Below are 15617 nucleotides of genomic sequence, written 5' to 3' on the forward strand. Positions count from 1 at the left end.
TAATTGTTGAATGTTGCATTTTCTTAATGATGCACTGAGACCACTGATACGAATGAAGAAAAGAAGATGGGCCTCGGAGGCAGAGCCTGCTAGAAAGTCTCCATCACCACATGCCCTTTAGAGAATGTTAACACTCAGAGATACATCACCCGAGATGACCCACGGTCGACCTTCAAACGACTGACCTGTGGGAAGTGTTATCAAGATGATTTCATCCAGCGCGGCACAGGCCCGGCAGAGGTCCCTGAACACATCAGAGCCTTATTTGTCCAGACACAAGACACAGCAGGTGTTTAAGCTGAATGCCCCAGCACCAGCTCATCCACCAAAAAGGAGCCAAGAAAACAGGGGAGCCCGAGCTGCTGGGATCACGCTGAGAGGGGAGCAGCGTGCGGATTAGGAACATCATAAGAGGAGACATTTGGGCTGGAAGCGGTTGAGCCGGGAACCTGGGGTGCAGACAAAATCTGCGAGGAAGTAAAGGCTTTGCTGTAACAAGTAAGTTTGGTTGTCTTGGTTCTTTTTTCTTCTGAAATAATAGAGCCTCAAAAAAGAAAACATTTTGCAATTTGCCGTGCTGGATACTGTGAGGCTGAATCAGAGAGATGAAGGATGCTGAGCAAAAAGGCAGAGAGGGTGTGGGGATGTTCTTTTGTTTCACAGACAGTGACACAGCAACGTGTTCCGCACAGTGTGGAGCTTCACCTGCTGCTCCTTTACACAAAACCATCACTGCGACGGTCGCTTTAAAACAAAACTTCCTCTGGTGAGAATCAAATGTACAAAACAAATCCAGCACAGAAATGATCATTAGACATTAATGTACAGGTTGTTTTTCCCCCTTTTGTTTATAAAGCGACATTCTGCAAGAAATGATTGTGTTTTTCATCATAGATGTGATCACACTGAGCTTCATGTGAGTTTTATACGACTAACTAGATATAGATATAAATATAATATAGATATAGATGTGAATATTTAGTCATAGATATAGATAAAGATATAGATACTTCCTTAACCGATGCTAACATGTGTTTATTATGTGCAACCAAAGATGAGAACACACACACAAACACACACACAAACACACACACGTAGATGGGGGGAGGGGGAGAACAAAATCCAAGAGTGAAAGAGAAGGATCTCAGTTCTTCAGTGGTACAAACACAACTCTTCATCTCACACAGCAGGCGTGTGTGTGTGTGTGTGTGTGTGTGTGTGTGTGTGTGCGTGTATTAGCTTTTTAATTGGATCTTTTGTAGAAGCCTGTCTGAGGTAAAGAACCATTGTAGTCACTGTTGAAAGAAAGACGATGGAGCAGAGAAAGAGCAGGGGACGAGCAGAGGAAGGAGCTTGAGTCATTTTTCGAAGTATGCTTCTGAAAACACAAACCTAATTTACCACCAAGACGTAGTGAAGACATAGTGTCTGTACCATGAACACGAGCCCTGGTCTCCTCCCGTGTATCCTCCTTCGCTGTATCTGATTGCACTGCAGGATATTAGCAGTATCAGTGTGTGAGTGCAGAGAGACGATGGTTAGGATCGTCCTGCGTCCCGCCGGTGCCTCTTATCTGCTGGAGGCAAGATAACACGACGCAAAGCTGCTAGACACAACAAGCAGGAGTTAAATGAGCATCGTCAGCCACTTGTTCTGAACTGTCATTACACATCTCTATCTGTGTTCAGCCGCAATCACTGGCACCACCTTGACATCATCATCACCATCATGGCAGCAGAACTTCTCCAGGCCACTGGGGGCAGACTGGAGCAGATGGAGCAGCAGATGATGCAGATGACCTCCTCCTCCTCCTCCTCCTCCTCCTCCTCCACTCTCACCTCCTCCACAAGATCCAAGCTGAGAAAAGTGTCCCAGGGTTTGTCAAGGACCGTGGAAGGTTTGAATTATTCATCAGGATCATAAACTCCCCATCTGCCCTGATTTGTAATGGCACAATTTTGGATTGTGAGAACTGACATGGAAGATGAGGGTTATCATTAAAGTTATATAATTGATTAACTCAATTAGAAAAGTAGCTTTAAGTGATATTTGTACCCGTTCAACTCTTTACAATTTTGTCTTTTCTGCCAAAACCTCAGGGACTCATTTATGTCGGACTTTTATTCCAAGCTCCCGGCCAAGTGCACATCAACCAGTTAATTATTTATACTATAGTGCAACATTCAAAGTGATCATAGGACATTTGCATGTATGGCTGCGGCTGTGTAATTTACCTGTGTGCACATGTTTGTGATGTTCACGTCCTGCATGTCCCCTCAGAGCACTCGGGGGCTCAGCGTAAGACCTCGGCTGCGGCAGAGTCATTCAGCCAGGTGCAGAAATCCACCCACATCCCCAAGGGAGAGTCTGTCCCAGATTTCGAGGAGAAGCTGCGGCCCATCACTGCCCAAGAGGGTGAGGTGAACCCGCTCCTTTCCTCTCGTCTCGCCTCGGAAATTCAGTAAAACTTCTTTCGCATCCCCCTCACATCTCTATCTTTATAAACATCTGTGAGCTCTTGTCGAGAGAGACGGCTAATTTTAGATCCCTGCCCCACAGTTTGCCAAGAAACTTCAGATGACACAAGCTAAAATCCACTGGAAAGTTTTTAAAAAAAGAAAGTTTTCTGTGAGGTGTAAACTTTAGATAACAACTTGTCCTCTCAGGGTGAAGGCGCTGTGCAGACAGGACACAACACACAGCACAAAGACACTTTAATAGAGTTTGTGTGATGCTCTTGACCTCCACAGAGGGAAACCAGCTGCGGCTGCTGTTGAATACAAGAGGCTGTTCTGTACAAACTACAGGTTCTCGAGCCTTATTCACCTCGGCTCTACCTGTGAATTATAGATTAAGAGGCTTGTAGGAGACAGCCTGTCACAATTTGCGGAACGCTGCAGAGTAGCCGCCGCATTAGTATTCACAGGCTGAACTTCAGCCCACTGGACTCAGAAGGAAAACAGGAAAAGGCAAGAGAGAGAGAGAGAGAGAGAGAGAGAGAGAGAGAGAGAGTCAATTGATCTGATGATTAAACATTAAACATTCATCCTCGTTGCTCCGGTATGATTTCAAAAAGCAATTTCTTTATAAGAAACACTTGGTATTCAGCAGATGATTCTCATGATGTGCATTCTGGTGGTTGGTTTCCGTGTGGTTCACAGGGGACAGTGCCATGTTCAGGGCCAAAGTGACGGGGAGTCCTCAGCCCAGTGTGACCTGGGAGCGAGCCAGCGGGAGTCCCCTGTCTGACGGGACGAAATCTTTCTGTGACAACATCAACAATCAGTATTTACTCAAGGTTTGACAACAGACACACACACACAGGTCATGATGTTCCTCACTGACAGTTTCTGCTTTTGGAAACGATAACAAAGAAAAGTCATTTTGGCACCAGGACGATTGTTTTCTTAAATCTCAAGCTTGAGTTGAGGTCTTTTAAAGTTTCGGTGAGATACTGTTGATCAAGAGGTGGAACCTTCATTGTGATTTTTGATAAAACTGTCTAGTGGCTAATTATTTCAGTCACAAAATGCTATAAAAATGAATTATCTTTACTTGTATTGCATCTGCAACTCGCAGGGAAAACGTATTGTAAAATGTGGATATATCTGAACTTGGTTCCTGTAGTGTGGTTGTGTAGTGAGGACTTGATAGAAGACTGCAAACAGGCTGATCCTGCTCCACCCCTCCACAGAATCTCATGGTAATCTGTTGAGTAGTTTTTGCTGCTTACTATCAAACAAACAAACGCATCCATCACATCTTTACACAGATGCCATCATTGTTCCCAAACCTGTCGCGTGTGACTGAAGCACCAGTATCTGCACCTGCATTCAGATCTAAATTCATTTCCCATGTCACATTCGTGGTTTGGTTGAGAAGGTAAATGTGCTCATGACAGACTCCTGCAGAGGGAGGACAGGCAGTGGAGGGACTCTGACATCTGCGTGTTGTCGACTCCGACAGCTCATCATGCATCATGAGGAAAAGTAGATAGAAAGAAGAAGAAAAAAACTCTCTCTGATCCTTTTATCTATATCCACTCTGGAGTGGGTTTAGCGCTTTCTCTGTACCAGCCGGGGAGCTTAAGTGAAGCTTAAATAGCTATTATAAAGCAATTAACTTGTGGGTGCTGACATATGCATCTCGCCTTGCCATCTGCTTCTCTGGTGAGGGATGACTGTTCGGATGCGGCGCTGTGGCAGTGTGACACTGCCTCCCTTTGCTTCAAACAAGCACTGCAGTGGGATTGTGTGCGTGGCCTTACAATGGACTGACAGGTTTAAATGGTCTAATGGGAAACATCGAGCCAGACATTTAATTTGATGTCTATGCCTCCTTATCGTGTGCTTCCTCCACTTCAGATCAAAAACTTGGTCCTGGAGGATGCTGACGTCTACAGGTGCGTCGCATCCAACGAGCACGGAGAAGCCATTTACTCCGCATCCCTCATCGTTGCAGAAAGTGAGTGGAGTCATTTCACATATGATATTTTGTTTGAGCCTTTGTGGTCCTGATAGGTACTTGGAAGCTCTCGGCTCAGTTTACGTGCTGTTTTCACACGGTGTCACAGATGAAAGTTTCTCCGTCTTTGCTTCCAGATCCAGCGTTGGATTTCAAAAAGATGCTGAAGAAACGGTAGGAACACAGGCCCGTTGTCTGACACTAACCATGACACTTGCAAAAAGCTGTCAAGATGTGATGGAGCGCTCTCTGATGCACCCTCAGATCCTTCTTTGTTTCTCGCATGCATCCAGAAATATCCACAGGACGAGATTTAAAGTGTTGTCACCACACATACACACACACACATATATATATACACACTGTCATACATGCAGGCCCATCTAATGTAAACACACACATATTCCTAATCTGAGGTCTTTTCTCCCTGTGCAGCAGTGAGAAGAAGAGACAGGAGAAGAAGCCGCCCACAGAGGAGGAGATGTTAAAGATCCTGGCTGGAGCTGACAAGAAGGACTACGAGCGGATCTGCGCCGAGTACGGCTTCACCGACTTCAGAGGCATTCTTAAGAAGCTGAAGGAGATGAAGAAGAAAGACGAGGTGGAGGTGGGCCTGTCACACAGAGAGTGTGTTCACATACCACAGAATTATATTAGGCTGGCGTATGAAATGTAAAAGCAGCTTAGAATAAAGTAAGACGGAGAAAAAAAAGGGAAATATCCCACAACACCGGAACGGCACCGAAGATAAATCATATAACAACACACAAGCGACGATGGGAAATGCTTTGCAGTGTCATGTTGTCATTTTTGTGGTTTGTTTATGTGTATGTGTAATGTTTGATCCTTTGATATTTTACCAGATGGTGCGCGTGTTAAAGCCCCTGGAGGACGTCACCGCCAAACCTGACACCAACGTCGTCTTTGACACCATCTTGGAGCTGAAGGATCCAAACATGAGGATGCTGTGGTTTCTGGTAATCTCTTGCTGTATTCTCTCTTTTCTCCATAAACAGCAGCGTCGGTGGTTCAATCCCCAGTTCTTCCAGGAGGCCCACTTTATTTGTATAGCACCTTTCCAACGAGAATAGCAGCTCAACACAAATCAAAACATGTTAATACGAATTCAAACATGTAATTCATATAAGAGAACATATTGTAAGTAATTAAAGAAACTAATTTACTAATTTAATTTAAAAAAAGAATAAAAACTGTTTCATAAAAGTGCAGGAGTGGCAGTCCCAGAGTGTCGGTGAGCAAGATACTGAACCCCAGATTGCTTCTGTTGGCTAAGTCATTAGTTGCATGAGTATGAGTGTGAATGGGTGAACGAGTCCTGTAATGTAAAGTTAAGTGGAAAGCACTTTAAATATAAATGCCGTCATTTACCATTCCCCCTCGCTGAGCTGTTTTTCTTTATGTCTCAGGGCACGGAGCTGCTGCGGATCCAGTACTCTCATGGGAAATACGAAGTGAAACAGATGGGTACCAAGCACATGCTGTGCATTTCCAGCGTGGGCCTCAGTGACATGGGCACCTACACGCTGCAGGTCGGAGACAAGACGCTGTCGGCCCGGCTTAACGTCATAGGCAAGTGCGGAGCGGGACTCCAGTCCTTCCCTCTGCCCGTAACTTAGAGAGACAGTGTCACCTTCGATGGCATTGACCTACTCTGTGTGTCACTTTCACTGGTCTCATACATGGGGTTCCTCACTATTTCCATTTCTCAACACCTGAGCCAGGTGGTGGACAGTTTGATATATCACCTGATTAACTATCCATTCGTGCAGTTGATAAACAGCTGATCTGTTTGACCATCACAGGGGACAAGGAGTCAGTCCCAGCTGACATTGGGGACAGGGTACTAGAAATAACAATACACAAAATAAAAACACAAATACAAACAAATATATAAAACTTGAATCAAGCAAATAAACATATTTTGAAATTTCATTGGTGAATCTAAATCCACATGTTTTGCTTTTAATATTCTGGTTATTAACGTTTTCACATGGGTTCATGTTGGTAAACATGATATCTCCGTGAAAGGCTCATATCGGCTGATTTTATCGTGCAACGAATAAATCGGTCGATTATTTTTGGTATAAGTTTTGTGGCTCCACTAAAGCCCCAAAGAATAAAATGTCTGGCGATCTCTAGTGGTAGGATTATAAAAGACACTGGCAAACTGAAGCACAAATTTACCACCAGGTCAATAAAACTGACTTGATTTGAAATAATAAATCGGTCTGGCTCGAATTGTTCTACCAGCATAGTGAACTGCATTTCTGCGTGAGATTTCTTTTTGCTTTTACACTTTTATCACCTCCCTTTGTTGTCAGTTATTTGTCCCTCTTGTCATCTCTCCGTTCATCCACAGAGCACAAATAGACAGAATGAGGAGCTGTCTTATTTATCTCTGAACACCCACAAATCAAAGCTCCAACATGTTTTCTGCCTGACATCACAGATGCAGATATTTGGCTTTGAATCCTGTTTAGTGAGGTGTTTACATGACTGAGTATATATTATTATAACAAAGCCTTTTTTTTTCTCTGCCGTCTTTCTTTCAGATGAGCCTCTGAAATTTATGTCCGACTTCAAACCAATGAACGTGACGGAGCGGCAGACTGCCGTGTTTGAGGTCCGTCTCTCCAAGAAGACGGATGCACCGCTCATCTGGACGGTTTGTATCCGACTCAGAAAGACACATTGTAGGACTTTGTTTCAATCTTACAGCAGCAGATAAAATCCTGTCTCGGGGGAGATTGCAAAAAAATTATTTCTAGGAACATTTCTAAGAGTGTTTGGCATCTTCAGAGGGTTACTGAGATGAGTGGTAAAAAAAAAGTACTGACAACATTCAGTGAAAAGATGAGTTTCAGGGCAGAACACGATTCCAAAGAAAGAGTTTTCCCACAAGTGCTTGTGTTTTTCCCACCAGGTAAAAGAAAAGGAAGTAAAAAGAGATGAAAAGTTTGAAGTGTCCTTGTCTGAGGACGGTCTGACCTACACCTTGAAGATTAAGGACGTCAAAGTCAGCGACACAGGAGACTACACCATCAGCATTGGAGACCTCGCTGCCACCGTGCCGCTTTTTATCGAACGTACGGGTTTAAAAACTTTTTATGAGTGCTTTTGTGTTGTTATGCTTTGTTTTGTTTGTCCCAGAGCAGCCGCATCTTCTTTTTTTAGTGGAGCTCATCGCGTTTCTACGGAAACAAACTCCCCCCCTGTCAGACTGGGTGGAGATGAGCAGTTACTGCCTCCCGTGAGATTAGAGGCTTGGTTCTCTCATAGCTGCGCTAAACAACATCATCTCTCTATCTTCCAAATGAAGACGTATGGGTAGCATAATAAATCCTCCCTCCGAGTGCCGAGTTGAAAGTAATCCAACCAAATCCCTCCTCACAACAAGCTCATTTATTATGGCTCTGTCTAACAAGATGTTTACTTGCCCAAGGTGCATGCTGGGGCATGTAAACTCCTCACAAGGACACGTGACTCTCCTCTGCGGCTGCAGGAACACAGACGTATAGTCACTGAGGTTGTAATGACATGTGTCCTTGTGAAGGTATCTTTATTATTCTTTAAGTATAAATATACGATGAACGATTCTATAACCTAATCCTACGTTTCAAAAACACATCATTTGGAGCGCACGATAAAGGCCTCCAGCGACTCTCTTCTCTTTACCCTTCGTCTTTTTCTTTTTCTTCTCTCTCCAGGGATTCCCGTCAAGTTCTCCAGCTACTTGAAGAACGTCCGGGTGCAGGAGAGGGGCAAGGCCCACCTGGAGTGCAAGATGAGCTCCAAGGACGTGCATGTCCGCTGGCTGAAGGACGGCTGCGACATCACAGCCAGCCGCCGGTACATCGTCCTGCGGGAGGGGAAAAGGGCAGAGGTCATCATCGAGGACTGCGAGCTGACGGACAGCGGCGAGTACTCTGTCGTCTGCACGCAGGACAACGACACGCAGGAATATGTCACCTCTGCCAATTTAACCGTGGACGGTAACGATCCGTGTCCCGTCTGTCTGTAGCTACGCTTCACTGCAGCACACCTGACTGTTAACGTAATCAAGCTGTTCTCCTTTTGTTTGTGTGTCACCAGAGCGCTTTGCCTCGGTGAAGAGCGGTTTGTCAGATGTTCAGTGTCCCACCGGGGCCCCCGTCGAGCTGTGTGTGGTCCTCGATGATGAGAAGGTGGACGGGGTGTGGCTGAAGGATGGAGTGGAGGTCAGAGGTCATATTAGAAGGGGGTGAAAATGATGAAGTCCTCAAACGCACAATTCTTCTGTCAATTGCTATGAATTTGCTTCAAGTGTGTTTTTCAGTGAAAATAAAAAACTGAACTCAACACTTCCATCAGCCCATTTCGTTTTGTTTCGTCGCCACATAATAAAATCCAGGGTTGTGTTTCGACAGATCTCAGAGCTGAGCGGGGTTAAGGTGGTCAAACAAGGAGCCGTCCACAAGCTGCTCTTCTCTGGTGTGACTCATGGCCACGAGGGCAAGTACACCTTCAGAGCCAAGGGGGCGGAGAGTGAGGCTGTGCTCACCATTGCAGGTCAGGGTTTGTGTTTTTACATTTGAGTGTGTGTTCGAGTGGAGTGGAGTGTAAATCATGTGGATATGTAAATCAGGTCAGTTTAATGGTGTTTGTGGTTCTGTTTGACAGTGTATTTTTTGATACTACCACTAGGGGTCGCCAGAGTTGTACTGGAGCTACCAAACTTTTACCCAAAATGAATTAAACCACAGCCTGACTGATTTAATACTACTACTTCTACTACTACTTCTACTACTACTACTACTACCACTTCTACTTATAATAATAGTAGTAATAATAATAATACATTTTGTTTGCTATTTGTTGGCTGAATATACGCTGGATTTCACAGACTTGTGTTTATGTTTGCCGATATTAAACATTTTATTTTACAGATTAAACAATGCAACATTTATGTTAATACTTGATGTTTTATGTCGGTAATTCTGTGAAATGTCAAGACTCAGTAACACTTCTTTGTCATAAGGGTTTTATAATGACATATTATGAAATATGTAGAATATAATTATTTTACTTCCTAATGTCTATCTAGGCATCTGCAAAATTCATAGCAGTCCAGCTCTCATCAAGACCAAACTAAAATGTGGAAATTGAATCAAATAAATGAACTTTGTTACCTAGACCCTCCAGAGATTGATTCCTCTGTCCTGGACTTGTTGGGGGCGCAACCCGTGACCGTGAAGGCGGGTCAGACAGCCGCCATTAAAATCCCCTTCAGAGGCAAACCGCTGCCAAAGGTCACCTGGTACAGAGATGGAGTGGAAGTCCTGGAGGATGAGAGAACGAAGGTGGAGAGGACAGCAAACAGCACGTCCCTGCTGCTCAGCAGGTGGGTGAGCAGATTAAAGGGATGGTTCACCCAAAAATGAAAATTCACTCATTATCTTCTCACCGCTATGGAGGAAGTTTGAGTCCACTAAACTTTCAGGGGTAAACAGTGTAGTGCAGCCAAATCCGGTTCAGTTGAAGTCACTGGTGACCACTTCTTCAAATGGAGAAAAAAACCTGACATTCAAATTTGACTGGAAACAGCGTCATTTAACGTCATTTATATCTGTTGGTTTTCCGCTGTTTACCCCTGAAACTCCACAGTGTTGAAGAGAGAATGATTGAATTAAAATGTTTGCGTGAACTATCCCTTTAAGCTCAAACTACTGAAAAATACAGATACAGATTTCTGAATGTTTCTTCTCACTTTAACTTTCTGCCAGATGTGCGCGTGAAGACAGCGGTGCAATCATGCTCCGTCTGAAGAGCGACTGCGGCACTGCTGTCGCCAACCTGTATCTGAATGTGATTGGTGAGTGAAAACCATAGACTGTGGTGAAAACACAACTGTGGAAAGAAAAAGCTGAAGACGTTTCATGGACGCAAATCTATAATATATGTTATACCACATTCTCCAGACCGCCCAAAGCCTCCTCAAGGGAACGTGGAGTTCCTGGAGCTGTCAAGAAGGTGCATCAGAATGAGGTGGAAGGTTCCCCGGGACAATGGGGGTAAGCAGGTGACCAGTTTTGTGATCGAGCGGCGAGTGGAAGGTAAGAAGTCGTGGGCAAGAGCAGGAGAGGTGGACAGCAGCACCACGGTGTTCACTGATGACAAGGTGGAGGAGGGACGGCTGTACCAGTATCGCATCAGAGCCGTCAACGCCGAGGGAATGAGTGAACCTCTGGAGACAGAGGAGGTGCGTGCCGGAGAGCCCATAGGTGAGATTAATAACCATCATTATCAATGCCGTCATCAAATCATTCAAATTCAGTGATAAGTGTAAAGAGAGTTTCAGAGAAGTTCTTCCAGAGGTCCAGAGGCGAGACTTGAGTAATCCTCATCATTCACCTCCCGATTATCATCAGCCAATCAAATTTGAATAAAGTTTCAAAGTTTCATTTTACTTTTAAATAACAATAATTGATTATAATGCGTAACTTTCCAACTTACATTCTTTTGCACTCGACCCGTCGTGAACACCCAGAGCCTCCAGGCACAGCGTCCCAGCCTCAAGTTTCTAACGTCACAAAGAGCACCATGACGGTGAGCTGGACTCCTCCGGCTCATGACGGAGGAGCAGCAGTTGAGGGATACATCCTGGAGAGGAGGAAGAAAGGCAGCAACATGTGGCTGCAGGTGAACAAGGAGCTGCTCACAGGTCAGACTCTGCCACGCTTATCAAGCTATCATGTTTAGATGGATAGGCTGTGGTCACACATCTTTAACGTAGACAATCCTGCATGAGGATGAAAGGTTGTAACATCTATTAAAACAAATTATGCTCTATGCATCAAACCCACATTTAATTCCAAAGACTGATTACACACTTTTCTGTGCTCATATGTGCCTATATCATTCTGTGCAGATACTAAATTCCTGGTGGACGGACTGGTGGACGATGTTGAGTATGAATTCAGAGTCATCAGTGTGAACAGGGCAGGAGCGGGCTGTCCCAGCACCGTCTCTAATGCCGTACTTGCCAAAGACCCAATACGTGAGTCCTCCCCCCCTCCTCCATTTTGGTTCCCTGCTGCCCTCTTCTGTAATTAATGTCCGTCTCTCCTCCTGCTAGGTGCCCCCGGCCTGGTGAGGAACCTGTGCGTGACTGACTCCACAAACTCCTCCATTTCTCTGAGGTGGACTCCTCCGGACGACGGAGACGAACCCTCGGGCTACATTCTGGAGGTGCGTCCCGAAGATGCTAAAGAGTGGACGAAAGCCACTAAGATTCCCATCGCTGGCACTGCCTTCACCGTCGGAGGACTTCAGGAGCGGATGAAGTACCACTTGCGTATCCGTGCTGTCAACGAAGGAGGGTTGGGAGAGACCATAGAGCTGGTGGAAGGTGTATTGGCCATGCCTCCACCCGGTAATCTGGTCTCACAAAAACACATATTTTGCCTTGTGAACACAATATTTCAGGAACAACTGGAGAAAATGTCTTGAAATGAGTTTCAAACATTAACAATAGACTCCCAGATGCTCTGATTAAAATTTGGTGGTCAGAGGTCACAGTCAACATGTTCTGTTTGCTTAGACTCACTGATTAAATTTGAATTTGAATTCTAGTCTTTACTCTTTCATATTCAGTGCCGCCCAGGTTTGACCTCCAGGGAAAGCTGAAGAACCAGATGGTGGTCCGAGCTGGAACGACACTTTGCCTTCAGCTCAGCTTCACTGTGAGTCTCTGACGTTTGACTCAGACTTTAGCAATAACAGTCCTTTGAGTCACCAGACAGGCATGAACTCCACAGAAGTCCCATCATTCTCACCGTCTTCTTCACCCTCACAGGCCTCTCCTGCCCCGGTGGTAACGTGGCTCAAGGATGGCGTCCTCACCGCAGGAAAGGAGGTCATCACCAAGAGCAAGAGTAACTCCCAGTTCCTCATTTCCTCCTCTCAGCGATCTGACTCTGGTGTCTACCGTGTCCACCTGAAGAACGACTATGGAGAGGCTCACTATGATGTTAATGTGAGGATTACAGGTAAGTGAGGGAGGCTTGATTGTTTATTCCTTTACTGGATTTTGCCATTAAGCTAATCATGGAACTGGGATATATTTATATTTCTGCTTTGATGGCTTTGTGGAAACTTCCCTGATCCTCCGTTCTCACCTACTTTCTTCAGACTATCCTCAACCACCAAAGAACCTCCGCCTGGAGGAGGAGGTCCCGGGCACGGTGACCCTGCAGTGGGATCACTCTGCAGACCTGTCTGACAACAACGAGGGAGCGCATTATGTCATCCTCAAACGAGACTTCAGCATCCCCTCCTGGTTCACTGTGGCCGAGCGTGTCTTCAGCAGCAAGTACACTGTCACCGGGTTGCTCCCCGGGAGGAAGTACTACTTCAGGGTCATCGCACAAAACTCAATTGGCGACAGCGACCCGTTGGACTCGAAAGAACCTCTTATCATTGCCAAAGAAAAGGGTGAGTGAGCAGACATTTGATTTCCACATTATAGATTAAAAATGATTAGAATTACTACAGTACATTTTTGCATATGTCTGTTGTTTGTATTTTTTTCTAAGAGTGCATCAGCGGTCTCCGTTTGAGAGAGTATGCCTCACGATCACGTCAGGTGAAGCCCACTTTCCTGCTGCCACTCAAGGACCACGCTGTTCGCAGAGGGTACGACTGCACCATGAGCTGTGCCTACCAGGGCTGGCCAACGCCACAGGTTTGAAGGACACATCTGAGCATCTGAACTCTCCTATGCCCCAAAAGTATTATTAATGTCGGGGTGGTTTCCCTGCACAGGCTTGCTGGTATAAAGGGGAATCAAAGATCTCAGACTCCCCTCGTTTCTGGCACAGCACGGCCAACGGAGTGTGCACCCTGGTCATTCCCACCTGTGGAGCCAAAGATGGCGGAAGATACACACTGGTGCTGGAGAACAGTCTGGGGACGACCAAGTGCTCCTGCAACCTGGTGATCTTTGGTAGGTTTTCAGGGAAGGAGGAGGGGGGGGGGGATACACAGAAAAGCTATAAAAAAAGTCATTCTTTTTGTTGCACAAATTCTTTATCATGTCATCGTGTCTTCCAGATAAGGATGACATGGGTCTGCTGGAGAGCCTGACCCGCCAGGCAAACAAAGAGAAGCTTATTTTCTGAGAAGTCTGCTTCTACTGTTACAATGACACATGCACTTTGATTGGTTACGGACACTAAACTGCATGTGCTGTTGCCACTAACAACAATTTAAGAGTTTTTGGACATCACACATTTTTTTAAATTTACTTGAATTCCAGAAAATGAATATTTTTTCTTGTTTGTAATTTGCCTTTGCTCATTCCCCGGGTGGTGACAGTGTATGAAATGTCCACTAGAGGCCAGACTTGTTCTCAGCTTTGTGTAGAAGGTCTCTGACTCTTCAGGCAGATGTTTGGTTTCATTACAGTAAAGTTGTTGTTTCTCTCACAGTCACTGATGTTTTCTCTCTCTGTAAAGAAATTTTTATTTTCTTGTCATTTCCTCAGAACTTGACTAATTTCACTGGACTTCCTGTACAAGGCCACATGCTGTGTCACTTAAGTAGAGGGGTCTCTTCTTGGAGTTCAAAACAAAACTAATAATCAAATTCAAGAGTCCACATTCAAACTGTCTGATGGGGGATTGCTGCCAAATGTCTCTTGAGACTCTTTGTGGCCACTTTGTGAATCTTCATAATAATTTCAGTGTCCTGGGCTTGAATCCAGTCAGTCCCTTTTATCAGAAGTCATCCTCTTCTCACGTTTCCCGGTGTTTTCTACTGTGAATGTGTCTCAAACAAAGAAGGGAATTATTTCCACCTTGAAATGAAACCAAGAGGTGATCAGGGGTTATCAGGGGCTGGGGCTCTTTTTGGAAGTAGATTATCATTCTGGAAAAGATATTAAAAAGCCAATCTAATCAATATTTGGTTGCAAATCCTTTAAAATCTGACATTTACAGCTCCATACTGACAGTTTGCCAGTTCTGTACAGGAGCCATTTTCAGTTCTTGCTTGTTTCGGGGGCTTTTTACTCAGTTGGACTAAATTGTGTCTGGAATTGGGAGATTATTTGTCTAAAAAGGACAAAGACACATCATCCAAAATGCTTTAAAAACGGATTTTATTCTAACTTTTGAACCCTAACATCCATTTAAACCTTACTAAATCCCAAATAAAAAGTGACCTAATACTTCCCGACTGCAGTGCGCGATGGCTTCCTGTCCAGACTTTGCCTCTAAGTGGTCTGCTGCTTCACCAGAGCGTTGAGTGTGGTCCGGTGAGGAGCTGCCAAACAGACAGGGAGCGAGGTGACGACCCCTCTCCATCCTGACGTTACTGTGCTGGCTCCCACAAACTCCATTTGTAAAGAGCCACCATCAGACTGTGCCAGGTTCAAATCTATGAAGCAGCAACAGGCACAGAACCCACGTCACTGGCACCTTCTGCATCCTCACCGCTCAACTAACGCACAATAAGGTGGAAGTGGTTTGTAGTGACGGCTTGAATAATCATTTAACAGAAACTAAAGACTGCTGCACCAAAAGGGAACTGAACACTGCTGGTCAGTTTCCGTGACGTTTTACTTAGAAACATTTAAATGACTAAACCTCTGGATGAAAAGCTATTTAAAGGTTTTCCAATACATAACCTGAACATAGAAATTATGTGGAGCTTTCTCTTCTTTCCTTTCTTCCACATTTACTCGGATATTCTGCATCATTTTATGAGATTTCGGAAAGACTGGAGTTCTTTCATGGCAGGACCCTGGCTGCGAGTGAAAGAAACGCACTGGGGGAGAACTGGCACAGATCCTACAGGAATAATCTAGTGTGTGTGTGTGTGTGTCAGATGGGAGATAAGGAAAAGGTAGAGAAGGGAAGAGCGAGGGCTTCACGTGTACCAGTGTGAATGAGTTTCCACAGTTAAAGGCTGTTGAAAGCACATTTTCCACCTCTGCCCGACAATAGAGTTCAGCAGTTACCAGAACAGAGCTCTCTGTTGTCCTCCAGCTCTTTCTGCCTTAATGGCTCTTTAGCTGCTGAGGGCCAACAGCTTCTGTAGACACACAAAACACCAAACAGCTCTAAAAAGCAGCTGACATTTTTACCGTGACA

General features: G+C 45.0%; 1 protein-coding gene across 1 annotated transcript; it reads left to right on the forward strand.

Annotated features, from left to right (window-relative positions):
* The first annotated feature begins 1677 nt into the window (after positions 1 to 1677).
* On the forward strand, positions 1678 to 15329 carry LOC109638931 (immunoglobulin superfamily member 22). The gene is made up of 25 exons (XM_069528292.1): positions 1678 to 1897; positions 2281 to 2415; positions 3162 to 3298; positions 4365 to 4464; positions 4602 to 4638; positions 4900 to 5071; positions 5328 to 5441; positions 5892 to 6054; positions 7038 to 7150; positions 7409 to 7571; positions 8193 to 8477; positions 8578 to 8702; positions 8892 to 9033; positions 9658 to 9865; positions 10248 to 10336; positions 10443 to 10745; positions 11012 to 11185; positions 11393 to 11521; positions 11600 to 11896; positions 12118 to 12206; positions 12320 to 12512; positions 12655 to 12957; positions 13059 to 13207; positions 13288 to 13468; positions 13576 to 15329. Exons 1-25 carry the CDS (start codon positions 1729 to 1731, stop codon positions 13641 to 13643), a joined length of 4038 nt encoding a protein of 1345 aa, XP_069384393.1. The 5' UTR covers positions 1678 to 1728; the 3' UTR covers positions 13644 to 15329.
* The last annotated feature ends 288 nt before the right edge of the window (positions 15330 to 15617 follow it).

The sequence above is a fragment of the Paralichthys olivaceus genome, chromosome 7, assembly GCF_024713975.1.
Source record: "Paralichthys olivaceus isolate ysfri-2021 chromosome 7, ASM2471397v2, whole genome shotgun sequence".
NCBI lineage: Eukaryota > Metazoa > Chordata > Actinopteri > Pleuronectiformes > Paralichthyidae > Paralichthys > Paralichthys olivaceus.